The 20981-nt window shown below is 43.6% G+C and overlaps 1 protein-coding gene across 1 annotated transcript in view; it reads left to right on the top strand.

The window, feature by feature from the left end:
- The window catches only part of FAM186A (family with sequence similarity 186 member A), a 61421-nt gene that overhangs the window by 12219 nt on the left and 28221 nt on the right, over positions 1 to 20981 (top strand). Inside the window, exons 2-3 of the mRNA XM_070408809.1 lie at positions 15247 to 15463; positions 19924 to 20094. Coding sequence (XP_070264910.1) covers positions 15247 to 15463; positions 19924 to 20094 — 388 coding nt within the window. The remainder of the gene's footprint in view (positions 1 to 15246; positions 15464 to 19923; positions 20095 to 20981) is intronic.

Here is a 20981-nt window from a genome sequence, read left to right on the forward strand (position 1 = left end):
TAGATCTTGATCTACTAATACTCAATATCCATGTAAAATTAGAATTAAAAAGAAAACGATTGTTAGACCATACTTACAAATGAAACATCCAAACCTGTAGAGAATTTTTATGAGTTTATTTGAGCTAAAACTGATGACAAATGCTGGGAATCAAGAACTCAAATGCACCCTGGCCAGGTAGGTCAGTTTGTTAGAGCATTGTCCCCATACACCAAGGATGTGGTTTGATCCCCAGTCAGGGCACATACAAGAATCAACCAATGAATGCATCAATAAGTGGAACAAATCAATGTTTCTCTCTCTTGCTCTCTTTCTCTCTAAAAGTCAATAAATAAAAATTTTAAAATTAATAAAATAAAGAGTTATATTCCTCGAGTGTGACTACCCACCATGACATGCCTAGTTAGAAATCTATGATCAGATCACCCTGTGAGGTTAATTATTTTTATATTTATTTTTATTGTTGAGAGTATTATAGCTGTCCCCCATTTCCCCCCCTTTTCCTCTCTCCTCCCAGAACCGGTCCCACCTCAGGCCTTCACCGCACTATTGTCTGTGTCCATGGGTTATGCATATATGTATATGTAAGTTCTTTGGTTAATCTCTTTCCTCCTCCCCCTTCCTTCTAAGATCTGTCAGTCTATTCCAGTGATGGCGAACCTATGACACGCGTGTCAGAGGTGACACGCGAACTCATTTTTTGGTTGATTTTTCTTTGTTAAATGGCATTTAAATACATAAAATAAATATCAAAAATATAAGTCTTTGTTTTACTATTATTGCAAATATCAAAAAATTTCTATATGTGACACGGCACAAGAGTTAAGTTAGGGTTTTTCAAGATGCTGACATGCTGAGCTCAAAAGATTCGCCATCACTGGTCTATTCCATGCTTCCAAGTCTCTAAACCTTCTTTGTTCATCAGTTTCTTTTGTTCACTAGATCCCACATATAAGTGTGATGTTCACCTTTCTCTGACTGGCTTATTTTGCTTAGCATAATAAAATCCAGGTCCATCCATGCTATCTCAAAGGGTAAGAGATTCTTCTTTTTTTTTACAGCTGCATAGTATTCCATAGTGTAAAAGTACCACAGCTTAAAAAATATATATTTTATTATTGATTTCAGAGAGGGGAAGGGAGCAGGAGAGAGGTAGAAACATCGATGAGAGAGAAACATTGATTGGCTGCCTTCTGCATGCCCCCTACTGAGAATCGAGCCCCAAATCCTGGTGTAAGTGATGATGGTCAACTAATGGAGCCACACTGGCTGGGCTGCACCACAGCTTTTTTATTTCAATTAGTTAGTTAAATAATTAGTATTGGTTTCAGAGAGGAAGGAAGAGGGAAGAGAGAGAGAGAACACATCAATGATGAGAGGGAATCATTGATCAGCTGTCTCCTGCATGCCCCCCCGCTGGGGATGAACCAACAACCCGGGCATGTGACGTGACCAGGAATCAGACCGTGACCTCCTGGTTCATAGGTTGATGCTCAACCACTGAGCCACACCAGCCCGCTACCACAGCTTTTTTATCCACTCGTCTACTAATGGCCACTTAGGCTATTTCCAGATCTTAGCTATTGTAAAAAGCACTGCTATGAACACAAGGGTGCATATATTCTTTCTGATGGTTGTTTTAGGGTTCTTAGGATATATTCTCAGAAGTGGGATGGCTGGGTCAAATGGCAGTTTCATATTTAATTTTTTGAGGAAACTTCACACTGTTTTCCACAGTGGCTATACCAGTCTGCATTCCCACCACCAGTGTTCCCTTTTCCCACATCCTCACCAGCACTTGTTTGTTGATTCATTGATGGTAGCCATTCTGGCAGGTGTGAGGTGATACCCCATTGTCATTTTAATTTGCATCTCTCTAATGATTAGTGAAGTTGAGCATTTTTTCATGTCTCTCGGCCATTTGTATGTCCTGTTTGGAGAAGGGTTTATTCAGGTCCTTTGCCCATTTTTTAATTGAGTTGTATTTTGTTGAGTTGTATGAGTTCCTTATATATTTTGGAAATTAACCCCTTATCACCTTATCAGATGTATCATTGGCGAATATATTCTCCCACTCAGTGGGCTCCCTTTTTATATTGCTAATGTTTTTTTGCTGTACAGAAGCTTTTTAGTTTGATGTAGTCCCATTTGTTAATTTCCTCCTTAGTTTCCTTTGCCCTAAGAGATGTATTGGCAAACATATTGCTATGAGAGATGTCTGAGACTTTACTGCCTATGGTTTCTTCCAAGATTTGTGTGGTTTTATGACTTACATTTAAGTCTTTTATCCATTTTGAGTTTATTGGTGTGTATGGTGTATGTTGATAGTCTAGTTTCATTTTTTTTAATGTTCTGTCCAATTTTTTCCAACACCATTTATTGAAGAAACTGTCATGACTCCATTGTATTCTCTTGCCTCCTTTTGTCAAATATTAGTTGAACATAAGGGTTTTATTTATTTATTGAACATAAATGGATTTATTTCTGAGCTCTCTGTTCAGTTCCATTGAACTATATACCTGTTCTTGTGCTAGTACCATGGTGTTTTGATTACAATTGCTTTGTAGTGTAGTTTTATATCAGGTAGCATGTTCCCAGGTAGTTCTTTCTCAAGCTGAGGCTATGCTAGGAATTTCGGGTTCCATATACATTTTTGAAACATTTGTTCTTCATTGGTTAAATATGCCATTGGTATCAATAGGAATTGTGTTGAATCTCTAGGTTGTTTTGGGTAGCATGGACATTCTGTTTTAAACAAACAAACAAACAAATATTAGAGGCCCAATGTATAAAATCTGTGCAATAGTAGACTTACCTTCCCCTGGATGCCAGCACCAGTTTCCCTCTGGCACCTGAGACCTGGGCTTCCCTCCAGCACCTGGGACGAGGCTGCCCTCGCAGCCCCAGCTTTGTCCAGAAGGATGTCCAGTCTAATTAGCATATTATGCTTTTATTATTATAGATATATAAATGATTTCATAGAGGAAGGGAGAGAGAGAGAGACATTGAAACATCAATGATGAGAGAAAATCATTGAGCCAAACCAGCTAGGGCAAATTTAGTAGTTTTTTAGTTGAGGCTTTAGGGTTTTCTTTTCTTTTTCTTTTAAAAAAATCTTTATTATTGAAAGTATTACATATGTCCCCCTTTTCTCCCCATTGACCCCCTCCAGCTTTGGGGTTTTCTATGTACAATATCATGTCATCTGCAAATGATGACTGTTTTACTTCCTCTTTTCCAATTTGGATGCATTTTATTTCTTTTTCTTCTCTGATAGCTGTGGCTAGGAGTTGTAGTATTATCCTATATAATAAAAGGCTAATATGCAAATCAACTGAACAGAGGAAAGACCAGTCACTATGACACACACTGACCACCAGGGGGCAGACGGTCAATGCAGGAGCTGCCCCCTGGTGGTCAGTGCGCTTCCACAGTGAGAGTGCTGCTCAGCCAGAAGCCAGACTCGTGGCTGGCGAGCACAGGAGCTGTGGTGGGAGCCTCTCCTGCCTCTGCAACAGTGCTAAGGATGTCTGACGGACATCCTAAGTCATCAGTTGGACATCACTGGAGGGTTCCCAGACTGTGAGAGGGCACAGGCCAGGATGAGAGACCCCTCCACCCTGAGTGCATGAATTTCATGCACTGGGTCTCTAGTGTTGAATAAAATTGGTGAAAGTGGACATCTTGTCTTGTTCCCAATCTTAAGGGAAACGCTTTTAGTTTTGCCCATTGATTGTGATGTTGGCTGAGAGTGTGTTACATATGGCCTTTATTATGTTGAGGTATGATCTCTCTATTCCCACTTTTCTGAGAGTTTTTATCATAAAAGAAAGGCCTGATGCATGAAATTCCTGCAAGGGGTGTGGCCACTGCCAATGCAGCGGCTGCTTCTGCCTCAGCCCCTGCCCCTGTGGTAGCTGCCTCCACCTCAACCCCCGCCACTGTGGTTTCGTCCTGAAGGTTGTCTGGAAGGATGTCTGGAAGGACGTCTGGTCTAATTAGTATATTATGCTTTTATTATAGATGGGTGTTGGATTTTATTAAATGCTTTTCTGCATCTTTTATGATTGTGTGATTTTTATTTTTCATTTTATGTGATTTGTCACATTTATTTTTTTGTTTTTTGTTTTTTTCAAATTAAATCTTTATTGTTCAGATTATTACAGTTGTTCCTCTTTTTCCCCCCATAGCTCCCCTCCACGAGTTTCCCACCCCACCCTCTGCCCTTATTCCCCCCCCACCAATGTCCTCATCCATAGGTGTACAATTTTTGTCCAGTCTCTTCCCGCACACCCCACACCCATTTCCCCCCAAGAATAGTCAGTCCACTCCCTTTCTATGCCCCTGATTCTATTATATTCACCAGTTTATTCTGTTCATCAGATTATTTATTCACTTGCTTTTTAGATTCACTTGTTGATAGATGTGTATTTGTTGTTCATAATTTGTATCTTTACCTTTTTCTTCTTCTTCCTCTTCTTAAAGGATACCTTTCAGCATTTCATATAATACTGGTTTGGTGGTGATGAACTCCTTTAGCTTTTCCTTATCTGTGAAGCTCTTTATCTGACCTTCAATTCTGAATGATAACTTTGCTGGATAAAGTAGTCTTGGTTGTAGGTTCTTGGTATTCATCACTTTGAATATTTCTTGCCACTCCCTTCTGGCCTGCAAAGTTTCTGTTGAGAAATCAGCTGACAGTCGTATGGGTACTCCCTTGTAGGTAACTGATTGTCTTTCTCTTACTGCTTTTAAGATTCTCTCTTTGTCTTTTGCTCTTGGCATTTTAATTATGATGTGTCTTGATGTGGTCCTCTTTGGATTCCTTTTGTTTGGGGTTCTCTGCACTTCCTGGACTTGTAAGTCTATTTCTTTCACCAGGTAGGGGAAGTTTTCTGTCATTATTTCTTCAAATAGGTTTTCAATATCTTGCTCTCTCTCATCTTCTGGCACCCCTATAATTTGGATGTTGGTGCGCTTGAAGCTGTCCCAGAGGCTCCTTACACTATCTTCGTATTTTTGGATTCTTTTTTCATTTTGCTTTTCCAGTTGGGTGTTTTTTGCTTCTTTGTATTTCAAATCTTTGACTTGATTCTTGCGCTCCTCTGGTCTGCTATGGGGTATAATATTCTTTATTTCAGTCCGTGTATGCTTAATTTCTAGTTGGTTCTTTATCATAGCATCGAGGGTCTCATTAGTTTTCGTGAGGCTCTCATCAAGTTTCTTGCAAGCCCTCAAAATTGCGTTTTTTAGCTCTATATCCTCCATTTCTGTCGTGTTTTTTTGTCTTCGCATTTTTTATGCTTTCTTGGTGCACCCCCTTGTGGTCTTTGTGCGCAGTCTTGTTCTAGTTAAGCCTTGATTGTTGTAGTTAATACTAGAGGGATTTGACCACCAGGCCGACTGGCTGTGAGAATCAGCTGTGTCTGCCCGGGGAAACTTCTGTCCTCTGGAGAGGTGCTAATCTAGCCTTTGCCTGAGGCAGTCCGACAAATGGCTCTGCACAGGGCTTGGGTGGGGCGGGATCAACAGGGCGGGTGGAAGGAGCAGTTATGGCTGCTTTCAGTCCCGTTCCCAGAGGCTCTGCTTCTCAGAACCCCGGCAACCGCTGCAAACCTCGGAGAGAAAGCTGCCCTCACGTTCCAACTGATGCTAGACAATCCCGCTTCTCCCGTTTGAGTCTGAGTCCCTAGAGACTCGCCCAGATCTGGAGCTCAGAGTCTGAGACTCCCTCCTGATTGAAAACGACAACCACGCCCTCAGCCACCAGTCTGCTTTGCACGCGCACCTCCGCACCTTTAAATTTTCCACACTGCTGTTGTCTTTCCTTCTAGTTGAAGAGTCTCTCCTCAGCCAGCTTTCCTGTGGTTCTGGGTGATGTCCGTTCTGTCTTTTAGTTGTATTTTTGAAGTGGTTGTTTGCGGCAGCAGTCTCCGGTGTTTACCTATGCCGCCATCTTCCCTTTAGCATTTTTCTTAACATATTTTATTGATTTTTTACAGAGAGGAAGGGAGAGGGATAGAGAGTTAGAAACATCAATGTGCAAGAAACATCGATCAGCTGCCCCCTGCATCTCCCCTACTGGGGATGTGCCTGCAGCCAGGGTACATGCCCTTGACCAGAATCGAACCTGGGACCCTTCAGTCCGCAGGCTGACATTCTATCCACTGAGCAAAACCGGTTAGGGCCCTTTAGCATTTCTTGCATTGCTGGTTTGGTGGTAATAAACTCCTGTAGTCCTTTTTTGTCTGTGAAGCTCTTGATTTCACCCTCAATTTTGATTGATAGCCTTGCTGGGTACAGTATTCTTGTATTCAGACCCTTCCTTTGCATGAATTTATATATTTCATTCCATTCCCTTCTTGCCTGATGTGTTTCTGTTGAAAAATCCGTTGCTAGTCTGATGGGGGATCCTTTGTAAGTAACTTTCTGTCTCTCTCTGGCCGGTTTTAAGATTCTTGCTTTGTTGTTGGTGTTTGCCAATTCAATTATAATGTGCCTTGGCATCGGTCTTTTGGGGTTCATTTTGTTTGGGACTCTGTGAGCTTCTTGGATTTGTGTGAGTTTTTTCTTCCCTATATCAGGGAAGTTTTCTGTCATTATTTTTTCAAACAGGTTTTCTATTCCTTGCTCATTTTCCTCTCCTTCTGGCACCCCTATTATGTGGATGTTGTTTTGTTTCGTGTTGTCCCAAAGTTCTCTTAGGCTCTCCTCCTGCTTTTTATTTTTCTTTTTTCTAGAAGATGCTCTGCTTGGGTATTTTTTCCTACCTTGTATTCTAGCTCACTGATGCGGTCCTCTGCTTCTTCTAGTCTACTGTTGATGCTTTCTATTGAGTTCTTTATAGCAGTGATGTCATTTTTCATTTCTTCTTGGTTCTTCTTCATTTCCTCTTGGTTCTTACACATATTGTTGAATTTGTCTTCCATTCTTTTTTAAAAAATATATTTTATTGATTTTTTACAGAGAAGAAGGGAGAGGGATAGAGAGTTAGAAACATTGATGAGAAGATCGATCAGCTGCCTCCTGCATGCCCCCCACTGGGGATGTGCCCGCAACCAGGGTACATGCCCTTGACCGGAATCGAACCTGGGATCCTTGAGTCCACAGGCCGACGCTCTATTCACTGAGCCAAACCGGTTTGGCATATCTTTCATTCTTTTCATCCACCTTATGACCATTTCTCTGAATTCTGTCTCTCACAGGTTGTTTGCCTCCATTCGTTTACTTCCTTTTCTGGTGATGCCTGTTTTTTTTTTCATATGCGGGCTGTTTCTTTGTCTCCCCATGATCTCTCTTCTCCAGGTATTTGGTTATGTAGTTCTCTCTCTGCTGCGTTGACTTAAAGGCACAAAATACAACACAACAAGGCACAATGCATAAAGCACTGAACACAAATGTATTCATGATACTAATAACCCCAAATAAAGGTGACCACCAGAGCAAAGAGAATGAGAGGATAAAGAATAAAGAAGAGAAAAAGAAAAAAGATAAAAAGAAATAAAAAAGGAGTGTAAAAATGAAATTGGGAAAAGGAAAAAAAAAGTAAGAGAGAAAAGAAAGAGAATGAAATAGAAGAGGGGAAGAAACTATTTATACGGGGAGAAAACTCCAATAGAACAGCCACTAATCTCAACAAATTCCAGCAACAGATCCCTGGAGATGAATGCAAACTACAAACAACAACTAATATTAAGCGAGGCGAGGGAAAACAGAAGCAAAAAAATAACTGGGGAAAAAACCAACAAAAAGAAAAAGAAAAAGAAAAAGAAAAACAATCTCACAAACAAGCATAAAAAAACCCAATATACTCAACAATCAAGCAAACAACAACAAAACGACAGAGAGGGAAAAAAAACTTTGGATAGTGAAGAAAGAGAAGAGAGAGGTATATATGGATTTAGAGCAGGAGATTGGAAATTAGATATATAAGTGGGGTGAAATTTTACCAGGGGCAAAAATAACAAATAAGGAAAATCTAAAGCAGGAATAGGGTAAGAGAAACAGGACAACAAAAGGGGAAAAGTGAGGAAGAGAGTTTTGGCATAAAGGTAAAGTTGAGGTAGAGTAGAAGGATGCTAAAGGAAAGATGAAAATAGACTGTAGAACACTAATCCCAAAATATTCACCTTAACAAGACATGACCCAAAGGGAACAAAGCATGAATGTATTCACGGCACTGATAACCCCAATATAAGCAACCACCTGAGAAAAGATAATTAGGGGAGGGAAAAGAGAGCACAAATGATATCTAAGAGAGAGAAAAAAAGATAGGAGAGAAAAGAAAAAGGAGAATATATATTTATGGAGAAAATACCACAGAGCCAATAGATAAACCAAACAAATACAAACACCAAACACTCAGTAAAGAGGGTGGGGGCAGAATCTGTAGAGGCTGAGCTGATATAAAGGAAATAAGGTTAAGAATTGGATAAATATGGGGAGTATCTCAATTCAGTATAGAGGAAGTAGAAAAGGGATGAGTGGATAAGAAGAGAAAGAAGGGGATCAAAATAATATATTTACAAAAAAATTGATTTAAAAAATGGTATAAAAATAGAAAATAGCAAGTAAAAATAAAATAAAATTGAATGATGAAAAAATAATGTGAAAAGTAGAAAATAAAGCAACAAACAAAAAAGGAAAACAAAGAACAACAAAAAAAGGAAAACAAAGAAAAAAGCAAAAAAAAGCTAACAAAATAATAATATAAAAATAAAAATGGAAAATTGAAATGTCAATCCTTTGGCTGACTTAAGATCCCAGTTTTCTGGAATGTCTGTGATTTTTTTTTTCTGTTTCTGGGACTGAAGGCCAGACCCTGTTAACTCCCAGGGACTAATCAGACTTGTTTAATCCTTTGTACCATTCAGAGTGGAATCTGGGTGTGGCTGTATTCCTTGCCTGGGGGCTGGAGGGAGGGGTTATAACTTCAGGAGCAAATGGCTGCCCAGGTCCTGGGGCTCAGGCGTGACTCAGCACTCAACCTGCTGCCATCTCTCCTGGACCCTCTTCTCTCCCCAGCCTCTCCCCAGATTCCACTTGTCCGCACCTTCTCTAGCTTCTCAGCACGGGTGAGTATCTACATCTGAAATGTCCTATGAACAAGGTTCAGTGAAAACAAACAAATGTTGGCCGCAGAAACGGGGAAGACTGAGTCTCTGTGAGCTCCTCTCCTACCGGCACTGCATGGTCTGGTCAGCGCTTCAGGCTGCCCCCTCTCGACTCAGTCTTTTGTAACTATGGCACCCAGATCTCAAATCCCCTGGCGCCAACAGTCCCATGGATCTCCTTTCCCCCGTCAGAGGCTGTGCCTGTTCCAAGGGATGAGGCTGGGTTCTGCAAGGTTTCCCTCTGACCCTCTGGGCTCAGAGATCTGGTAAACTTTCCTGCCCAGAACCCTGGTTTTTACCTTTCCAGGGGAACTCTGTCCTTCCTGGCTGCAAACTGTCTCACCAGCTGAGTCTGCTTCGCCAATTCAGGGTGGATATTATTCGCTTCAGCTGCTCATTCTATTTGCTCTGGGACAAGCCTTGGGACACGTCTGCCTATTCTGCCACCATCTTGTCTCCCCTCTTAGCATATTTAGGCTTGACCTTATGATGCTCCTTAGATCTTATCTGGGTGGCTAACAGGCTGAGGGAAATGTAGCAAGTGCTGCCAAAACAAGTGAAACTCACAAGAACATGGTATCTATGGTGACCACTACCTTGTTTACCTCTGGCTATAAAATAAAGGCTCAGCTTGCTGTTTGGATCTCTCTCTGTGGCCTCACCCAGGCACAGGAAGATCTACCAGACCCAGCTTATTCTCTTTGTCTGTCATTTTTACATCCTTCGCCACCCCCCCTCAGACTCCCCGAACCCTTGGCTGAGCTGACTCAGCACATGTGGCACCCAACGTGGGGCCTGAGTTCAGGGGAACTGCAGTTGTAAGGTGAAAGGACGCTCCAGTGAAGCACCTGCAGAAACTGTTAAGTCCAATCAAAGTTGCAATATACTTTCACCTCTCTTCTGATATCTTGAAGTCTAGCAAGTACTTCTTTTCAAGAACCTCCTGGCATCTGTAATGGCGAAGCTCCAGCAAGAACCGCCGAGGGCTGTCTTTAATCTTTGATACTTTAATTATGTGTCTTGGTGTGGGCCTCTTTGGATTATCTTTTTTTTTTAATTTCTCACCTGAGAAGTTGTTTTTATTGGTTTTAGGGAGAGAGATGAAGAGAGAGGAGGGGAGAGATAGATCAATGTGAGAGAGAAATATTGATTGGTTGCCTCCTATGTGTGCCCTGACTGGGGATTGAACCTGCAACCTAGGTATGTGCCCTGACCAGGAATTAAATCCACAATCTTTTGGTTTAAGGAACAATGCTCCAACCATCTGAGGCACATGACCAGGACTGGGTTCATCTTGGTTGGGACTTCCTGAATATGTGTAACTTTTTCCTTCACCAGGTTAGTTTTTAGTCATTATTTTTTCAAACAGGTTCTCTATCCCTTGCTCACCCTCTTCTACTTCTGGTATCTCTATGATGTGGATGTTGTTATGCCTGATGTTGTACCAGAAGTCCCTTAAACTTCCCTAATTTTTAATTTTTTTTCTTTCCTGACGGTTTTTTCCTCCTTTGCTTTTCAGGGAGAGTGGAAGGGAGAGAGGGAGGTGGAGAGAAAGAAAGAGAGAGAAACATTGATGTGAGAGAGATACATCTACTGGTTGCCTCCCATACATGACCTGACTAGGGGCGGGAGTAAAGCTACAACCCAGGTATGTGCCCTTGACTAGGAATAGAACCTACAACCCTTTGGTGCAGAGGCCGATGCTCTAACCACTGAGCAACACTGGCCATGGCAGACTTTCCTCATTTTAAAAAATTCTCATTTCTTTTTGATGCTCTGCTTGGGTGCTTAGGATTATCTTGTCCTCTGAATTGCTGATTCAATCCTCTGCCTCATCTAACCTGTTGTTGATTCCTTCTAGTGTATTTTTCATTTCAGATAGTGTATTTTTCATTCCTGATTGGTTCTTTTTTATGGTTTCTTTTTTTCCTTCTTTTTCTTCTATGTCCTTTTTAATGCTTATTATCTCTTTGTTTAAGCTCTCACTGAGATCATCCATTCATCCTCTCAGGTTCTTCTTCTTTTTTTTTTTTCATAGAGAACTAACGATTTATTTCATAGAAATACATCTACACAAGTTAAGCATAAAGCACAGAACTATAAACAACAAGGTGAAGCAAACATTATTTATTTTCAGGTAGCCTGATGGATTATTACAGATTTTAGAAATCAGCACATAGAACTACTGGACAAAGCATTGCTTACAGGTGTTTTTATCTGTGTGGAGTCAAAGGCTGAACTGTTTGTCCGAAGTTATCGCTGGGAGAGCCCTCAGGTTCTTGAACATCCTTATAACCATAGTTTTAAACTCCGCATCTGGTATTTTGATTGCTTCCATTTTGTTTTATTATTTTTCTGGGGATTTCTCTTATTTTTTTATTTGGGGCATATTTCTTTGTCTCCCCATTTTGTCTCCTTTTTTTGTGCTTGTCTCTGTGTATTAGGTAGATCTTCTATGACTCCCAAGCTTGTTATGAGGGCTTTCTGATGTAGGTGCCTTATGGGTCTCAGGGGCAGAATCTTCTAGATTACCTGAACTAGGTGCTCAATAAATAATTCTTGTGTGGGTTATGTGCTCTCTCCTATTGTAGTTGAGTCTTAAATGCTGTTGGCCCATTCATGGGTAGAGCTAATTCTCAAGCTGGCTGATTGTAAGGATAGACCTCATTCACTGTGTATGAGTTGCTATTCAGGAGCTGCCTCTGAAGCAGAGCTGTTTCTAGCAGGGTATGGTGTTTGCTGAAGACCCCCTTTGGCAATGCCATTTGTGTGGCTAGTTGGGCCAAGCTATTGTGTGGTGTGAAGCCTACCAGTGGTTACCTTGGTTTGGGGCCTCCTTGGCCTGGGCTCTGGTGCAGGTCAATGTCAGATGTTGTGAATAATTGGCCCTGGGTTACCTGTATGGAGCTACCATACTATTCACTGTTTCCTCTGTGTCTGCCAATAGTCCTTTCTGCCGGACTCGAGCTTGGTAGAGTGCTGTCACCAGTATTTGGAATGCTACGTCAGTGCCCTCCCCAACTGGTGCTGTAAGAATAGGAATGCCTAACCCTGAGAGATGGAGCAGTGTGGTATGTTGACTCAGGACCAGAACCTCAGTAGCCGACTTGCCAGAGCTCTCCCAGAGCCACACCATCCAGATCCTCTTTTTATCCCTCTGCATGCCCTGAGTCACCTCCCCTCTACCAGAGCCACGGGTAAGTCCCCAAGCATGAGCTCCTGTGGGTTGGCCCTTTAGAAGAGCACCTAGGATCTAGCAGACTCCCTCCTCTTTCCAGCTGACAGAGTCCCTGTTGATCTTTGCTGCCAAATGCTATGCAGACTCCTCTTCCTGGCCCTGCTGCTCTGGTTTGGGGTTCCTGGCATGGGGTTGAGACCCCACACTCCTCAGGAGGGACTTTTACAGCTGACATATCCTCTGGCTTCTTAGCCACTGTACCTGGGTGCTGGGACCAGCCCTCTCCATGTATCTGCCCTTCTTACCAGTCTCTACATAGCTTCTTTTATATATACTTGGATGTAATGCTCCTATTCAACTGTTCTTCAGTTGGTCATTCCAGTTGATTGCTTTATAATTTAACTGTAAATCTGGTATGGTGCCAGGAGGAGGTGTGTGTAGCTGCCACCTACTTTGCATCTGTTTTGGATCACCCCAGATAATGGTTTCAAACCCAGTGTTCTTTTAATTATATCATAGCAATGCTAGCATGATGAAGGCAGAAAAAAAAATTTAAGAAGGAAAATTTGAGATCCATAGTAAAGCTAGAATTAGTAGGACTTTGATTCAACAGCTTTATTTATTTATTTTATTTTTTAATTAAATCTTTATTGTTCAGATTATTACAGTTGTTCCTCTTTTTTCCCCCTATAGCTCCCCTCCACCCGGTTCCCCTCCCACCTTCCTCCCTTACCGCCCCCCCTGTTCTCATTCATAGGTGCATTATTTTTGTCCAGTCTCTTCCCACATCCCCCACACCCTTTCCCCCCAAGAATAGTCAGTCCACTCTCTTTCTATGCCCCTGATTCTATTATAATCTCCAGTTTATTCTGTTCATCAGATTATTTATTCACTTGCTTTTTAGATTCACTTGTTGATAGATGTGTATTTGTTGTTCATAATTTGTATCTTTACCTTTCAGCATTTCATATAATACTGGTTTGGTGGTGATGAACTCCTTTAGCTTTTCCTTATCTGTGAAGTTCTTAATTTGACCTTCACTTCTGAATGATAGCTTTGCTGGATAAAGTAATCTTGGTTGTAGGTTCTTGCTATTCATCACTTTGAATATTTCTTGCCACTCCCTTCTGGCCTGCAAAGTTTCTGTTGAGAAATCAGCTGACAGTTGTATGGGTATTCCCTTGTAGGTAACTGAGTTTCTTTCTCTTGCTGCTTTTAAGATTCTCTCTTTGTCTTTTGCTCTTGGCATTTTAATTATGATGTGTCTTGGTGTGGTCCTCTTTGGATTCCTTTTGTTTGGGGTTCTCTGCGCTTCCTGGACTTGTAAGTCTATTTCTTTCACCAGGTAGGGGAAGTTTTCTGTCATTATTTCTTCAAATAGGTTTTCAATATCTTGCTCTCTCTCTTCTTCTGGCACCCCTATAATTTGGATGTTGGTACGCTTGAAGCTGTCCCAGAGGTTCCTTACACTATCTTCATATTTTTGGATTCTTTTTCAATCTGCTTTTCCGGTTGGGTGTTTTTGCTTCTTCGTATTTCAAGTCTTTGACTTGATTCTTGCGATCCTCTGGTCTGCTGTTGGGAGTCTGTATAATAGTCTTTATTTCAGTCAGTGTATGTTTAATTTCTCATTGGTCCTTTATCACAACCTCGAGGGTCTCACTAGATTTCTTGAGGGTCTCATTAAGTTTATCGGCGGTTTCAAAAAAATTCTTGAAAAACCTTAAAAGTGTGGTTTTGAACTCTATATACAGTAGTTTGCTTTCCTCCATTTCTGTCATTTGTGTCCTGTTTCTTTGTCTAGGCATTTTTTTATGCTTTGCTGTGTCGATAGAGTGGCTTTCTGTGCTAAGTGTCCTATAGGGCCCAGTGGCTCAGCCTCCCCAATTACCTGAGGTGGACACTCTTGGTGTACCACCTTGTGGGCTTTGTGCACAGTCTTGTTGTAGTTAAGTCTTGATTGTTGTAGGTATCACTGGGAGGGATTGACCTCTAGGCCAATTGGCTGTGAGAATCAGCTGTTTCTGCAGTGGGAGAACTTCTGTGCTAGAGACACACCTCCAGGACAAGACTTGCTTCAGTGGGGCTTTGGTACTCACTGAGTCTGCCCCCTGAGTGTGTCCTTTATGGATCTGAGGAGCTGCAATCTGGATGGTCCCACCCTGACCACCAGGCACATCGGTTCCTGTATCTCTAAGGAGGTGCTAATCTAGCCTCTGCCTGAGGCTACCCAGCAGAAGCCAGCTGTGAAGCAATGCAAGTTGCCTTGGGGCCTTAGGCCAGCTGCAGTTTGTTAAGTAATTTTCAGATTGCAAAGGGCTGGCCGGGCCTTTCATATGCAAAAGCCTCCGTGCATGGCTTGGGCGGGGCGGGGTCCCAGGGGATCAACAGGGCGGGCCGGAGTGAGCAGTTACAGCTGCTCTCAGTCCTGCCCTCAGAGGCCCCGCTCCCGGCAATTGCAATCGCTGCGAGCACCTCTGAGAGAAAGCTGCCCTCGAGTTCCGACTGATGCCAGACAGTCCAATTTCTCCCGTATGAGTCTGGGTCCCCAGAGACTCACCCGGAACTGAAGCTCAGAGCTTGAGACTCCCTCCCAATTGAAAAAGACAACAGTGTCCTCAGCCGCCAGCCCTCTCTGCATGCACCTCCTCACCTTTGTATTTTACTTCTGCACCGCACCTCCTCTGAGTCTTGGTATGCTTTTCTCTTTCCTTCTAGTTGTAGAATTTCCACTCAGCCAGCCTGTGGTTCTGGGTGATGTCCGTTCCATCTTTTAGTTGTATTTTGAAGTGGTTGTGTGAGGCAGCAATCTCCGGTGTTTACCTATGCCGCCATCTTGGTTTCTGATTCAACAGCTTTATAATCACTGTTACTGACATTCTGGGAAGAAAGGTGGCAAAAGCTTATTGTCAAACTGAAAATTTATTAATATATTCCCCTTTCTTATTCTTATAGGGCATTAATATTCAGCTGAGTGACATAAAGAAAAGTGTGCAGGGGATCGTTCATCGCTACACTTTTGATGAGTTTGTGGAGACTGGAAGGAAAGTGTCTCTTTCAGACTATAAGAAACAGAGAACAAAGGTGCTGGAGAAAGTATCTTTTTGTGCTAATTCTGCTGACATTAAAGAAAAGATTCTTGTCCACATCCTGGCCTGGTTGAAAGAATGGAGTAAGTTTTCAAAAGTGGCTTGAAGGAAAACCATAAAGTTGATGAAAAAGCTAGAGAGCAGGATCTATAAGTAAATTTTGAAGGACTAGTAGACTAAAGAAGAAAGTATTAAGAAGTTGTCCTCTATTTCAGTAAGAATGTATGTATATAAAAGGTTAAGCAACCATCCGACCTCCCAACAGTCCGACTGGTCAGTAGCTATGATGCACACTGACCACCAGGGGGCATATGCTCAATGCAGGAGCTGCAGAGCTGCAGTCACTTGGCAGTGGCAGTTCTCAAGTGATGCACCCCGGAACTAGAGAGGAGGGAGCCCGATTCCTCGTGACTCCTCTCCCACTCTGGGTCCCCTCAGGGGATGTCAGAGAGCAAGTTTCGACCCAATCCCCCAGGCCAGGCCAAGGGACCCCACCTGCTGGAGGGACCCTGCTCACTCTGCAGATGCCCTTTGAGCTGCAGCACTGGGCCAGGCGCAGCTGGCCAGGGAGGGACCTTGGGAGGTTGGCCCCAGGGCATGTCTGGCCTGTCTCACCCAGTCCTGCCTCACTGGCCACCACTCAGGACTGCCTGCATTAGTCCCTGCACCAGAGGGACTAATTAATTTCCTTTCAATATGCACGAATCCATGCACTGGGACACTAGTAAAGTAATAAAAATATGGCTTGCTCACTTAGTGCCAATAATTCTGGCCTCCTTGTTTTGCTTCAGGCATGCCAGTATGCTCCTGCCCAGTGTCTTTATGCTTCCTATTCCCTTGCCTAAACATTTTTTCTAGGTAGACACATTCTCTGCTTATATCTTGCTTTAAAATGGGGTGTTTTCTTTCCTCTGAAGCAGGGGCTAATGGTTTGACATGCTGTAATTGCCTAGCAGAGAGTCATCATTTTGGTCCAATGATGGGAAGTCAGCTCAGTTGGCAGGGAGTGTGGTGGTGGGGGCATCCAAATTAAAGAGAATTATTTTCTAAAACTATTTAATTTGGTTTGGCTCAGTGGAAGAGCATATGCCTGCAGACTAAAATGTCCCGGGTTCGATTCTGGTCAAGAGCACTTTCCCGGGTTGTGGACTAGATCCCCAGTAGAAGGCCTGCAGGAGGCAGCAGATCAAAATTCTCTCTCATCTTTGATGTTTCGGTCTCTCTCCCTCTCCCTCGGTCTCTGAAATTAATAAAAATATTTTTAAAAAACAAATTTTTGCTATCTCCTACAGTGACTTTTTTCTTAGTCATAAAATAAATTATAATGAATTATACCTATAAAACCTTTATTTAAGTCCACAGTCTACTCAGCAGCCTTGATCTGTATTCATATATACTAGAGGCCCGGCACATGAAATTCATGCACAGGTATGGTCCCTAGGCCTGGCCTGTGATTAGGGCCATCTTCCCAGCTGCCCGCAGCCAGCCCCACCCCCTCCCACCCCCGGTTCCCCGTTCGCCATCGGGTGATTGGTGCCTGACAGTGGGGGGAAGGGACTGAGAGGTCAGCTGTTCCCACCCACTCACCAGCCCCACCCCCACTGCGGGTGGCCATCAGGTGATTGGAGCCTGTCAGCCGGGGAAAGGGACCAAGAGGTGGTCAGTGTGCCTCATAGTGACTGGTCCAGTGGTTTTTCTGGTCGTTCTCCCATTAGGGTCAATTTGAATTACCCGTTTATTATATAGGTTAGAGGCCTGGTGCACAGGTGACAGCCAGCTGGCCTGCCCTGATGGGGGTCTCCGATCAGGGTGGGGTTCCCTGCTGGGGGGCCGCTGGGGGTTTGCAGGCTGGCCACGCCTCGATCAGGCTGGGTTCGCTGGCTGCAGTGGGCATCATAGCGGCTGGTCGTTCCGGCATTATGGTCACTGGCTTTTTATATATATAGACTAGAGGCCCGGTGCACAAAAATGTGTGCACTCGGGGAGGAGCGGGGGGTCCCTCAGCCCGGCCTGTGCCCTCTCGCAGTCTGGGACCCCTCAGGAGATAATGACCTGCTGGCTTAGGCCCGCTCCCTGGTGGGAGAGGGCAGGCCCAATCCCTAGGTGCAGCCCCTGGTCAGGCTCAGAGCAGGGCCGATTGGGGAGTTGGGGCGCCGCCCCCTGTCATGCACAGAGCAGGGCGGATCGGGAGGTTGTGATGCCACCCCTAGTCACGCTCAAGGTAGGGCTGATTGGGGGGTTGGGGCACCGCCCCCATCACACTCAAGGCAGGGTCGATGGGGAGGTTGCGGTGCCACCCTCTGTCACGCACAGAGCAGGGCCGATCAGGGGGTTGGGGTGCTGCCCCCTGTCATGCACAGAGCAGGGTCCATCAGGGGGGTTGGGGCTCAGTACCCTGTCACACACAGAGCAGGACCGATCAGGGGGTTGAGGAGCTCCCCCGTCACACACAGAGCAGGGCGGATCAGGGGGTTGGGGCACCGCCACTGTCACACTCAGGGCAGGTCTGATGGGGAGGTTATGGCTCTACCCCGTCACACACAAAGCAGGGCCCGTGGGGGGGGAGGGGTTGGGGCGCCGCACCCTGTCACACACAGAGCAGGGCCCGTGGGGGGGGGGGGGGTTGGGGCGCCGCACCCTGTCACACACAGAGCCGCGGGGCAATTAGGGGGTTGGGGAGCTCCCCCCTATCAGGCACAGAGCAGGGCTGATCAGGGGGTTGGGGCGCCTTCCCCTGTCAGGAACAGAGCAGGGCGGATAGGGAGGTTGTGGCCACGCCCCCTGTCACACACAGAGCCACAGGGCGATCAGGGGGTTTGGGCGCTGCCCCCTGTCACTCTGATCCTGGTGCCGGGCGGCCTCGCTGCTCCGCTGATCCCGGTGTTGGGAGGCATATTACCCTTTTACTATATAGGATAGAGGCCTGGTGCACGGGTGGGGGCCGGCTGGTTTGCCCTGAAGGGTGTCCTGGATCAGGGTGGGGGTCCCCACTGGGGTGCCTGGCCAGCCTGGGTGAGGGGCTGATGGCTGTTTGCATCTGGTCACACCCCCTTCAGGGTGGGGGTCCCCACTGGGGTGCCTGGCCAGCCTGGGTGAGAGGCTGAGGGCTGTTTTCAGGCTGGCGGGTGACTGAAGCTCCCAACCGCTCCTTTTTTTCTTTATTCTGGGCCAGCTTTAGCTCTGAGGCTTGGCTCCAGCTATGAGACCTCCACTGCTGAAAGCAGGTTTCTGGCCTTTGTTTACCTTCTGTATTTGAAACAATGTTGCGGTCCTGCTGGCTGACGCCTGGCTGACTAAAGCAGGTTTCTGGGGTTTTGTTTAGCTTCTATATTTGTTACAATGTTTCTTAGAGAGCAGCTGAGAGTCTGGCAAGGCAGGCGGGGAACCTGGCTTCCTCCGTCACTGGAGCAAGCAAGCCTCCCTGTTCGCGTCAGCTGCCTGGCTGCTGGCCGCCATCTTGGTTGGCAGTTAATTTGCATATCTCAGTGATTAGCCAATGGGAAGGGTAGCAGCTGTATGGCTAATTACCATGTTTCTCTTTTATTAGATAGGATACCTAGTGTTAAACATAGTTATTTTTCGGCATTTGAACTTTGCTTTACTTTAATAGAAAATAATGCTGCTATTAAACATCTTTGAAAATGGAAAATGAAATAAAATTAGGTGTTCTCTGACCATCCCCATTCTCTATCCCATGTCCATTTCTCTTTACTCTTCTTTATTTTTGTCTATACCATTTCTTACCATCTGACATACTATATAATTAATGTTTTTATTTATTTTTTGTCTGTCTCCTTTCACTATAAGTACTATAAGTCAGGGAATTGGTTTTATTCAATGTTTTATCCGTAAAATCTAAAAGAGAACTTGACAGAGGACACATTGATTGAATGAAAGAATGAATAAACTATAAGTACAAAAAAGAGGAATTTAATTTGGTTGCAAGAAATCTCATGTAACAGGGGTTATAAAAGAGTAGATTCACTTGCCAAAGGATTTAATTGGGGCTTAGATCCCCAATATTAAAACACATGTTCACATTTTAGATACCTACTTCTCTGGAGTTTAAACCAAATAGACATCTTTTAACATGATTCTTATTTTTATGTTCAAGACTTACTGTTCAACCTCTATTCTTTTTAAAATATATATATTTTATTGATTTTTTTACAGAGCGGAAGGGAGAGGGATAGTGAGTTAGAAACATGGATGAGAGAGAAACATCGATCAGCTGCCTCCTGCACACCTCCCACTGGGGATGTGCCCCCAACCAAGGTACATGCCCTTGACCGGAATCTAACCTGGGACCCTTCAGTCCGAAGGCTGACACTCCATCCACTGAGCCAAACCGGCTACGGCTCAAGCCTCTATTTTAAGTCTCTTCCTTTTTCATTTCCTCATAAGAAAAAGGTCTCAGAATAGCAGTAAGTATGAGATACCTTTATTCCAAAATACTACAACATTGAATAGTCAATATTATAAGCCCATATGGTTACAATTATTTATTTTTCTGAACAAAAGTAATTTTCTTACTCTCTTCAAGATGCCATTTTGTCTGATATGACTGAAGTTGATATTGATGAACACCACCACTGCATAGCACAAATGGAGATTTTACCAAAAACGTTCAAAGCTATCGAGGGCAATGTCAAGAGGTTGAGTGTAATTGGTACCTCTTTGCTTGAAGACAAGAAGAAAGAAGAGGAAAAAAAAAGTAAGGATGGTTTAATACATTGGAAATGGATTTTTACTTTTTCTAAAATTCAACTTTATTGAGGTATAATATAGATACCATAATATTCACCCATTTGCCCTGGCCAGGTGGCTAAATTGGTTGGAATGTCATCCCATACTTCAAAAGGTTGCCAAATTGATTCCTGGTCAGGGTACATACCTAGGTCGTGGAATCGATCCCAGGACACATACGGGAGGCAATAAATAAATGTTTCTCTCTCACATCAATGTTCCTCTCCCTTCCTCTCACTATAAAAGCAATAAAAACACATCCTTAGGTGAGAATTATTTTTTAATTCACCCATTTAAAGTGTACAAATCAATGACTTTTAGTAAATTTAGACTTGTGCAACCATCACCACAATCCAATTTTATTTTTTAACATATATTTTTATTGATTTCAGAGAGGAAAGGAGAGGAAGAGAGAGATAGAAACATCAATGATGAGAGAGAATCATTCATCAGCTGCCTCCTGCATGCCCCACACTGGGGACCATGCTTGCAACCTGGGTATGTGCCCCAACTGAGAAATCAAACCATGAATTCCTGCTTTATAGGTAGATGCTCAACCACTGAGCCACGCCAGCTGAGCCCCACAACCCAATTTTAGTACATTTTCATCATCCCAGAAAGATTCCTCAGACCCATTGCAGTCAATATTAATTTCCAACACCAGCCCTAGATAATCACTAATCTGTTTTCTGTCTCAATTGCTTTTGCCTTTTCTGGATATTTCATAAAATGGAATTATATTTTATGTGGTCTTTTCTGTGTTTTTTTTTTTTCATTTTACATAATGCTTTTGAGGTTCAGTCATGTTATAGGATGTATCAGTCGTTTCTTCCTTCCTATCGCCAATTGCATACT

The sequence above is a fragment of the Myotis yumanensis genome, unplaced genomic scaffold, assembly GCF_028538775.1.
Source record: "Myotis yumanensis isolate MYYU_CA2020_CCGP unplaced genomic scaffold, mMyoYum1.0.hap1 SCAF_3, whole genome shotgun sequence".
NCBI classification, from domain to species: Eukaryota; Metazoa; Chordata; class Mammalia; order Chiroptera; family Vespertilionidae; genus Myotis; species Myotis yumanensis.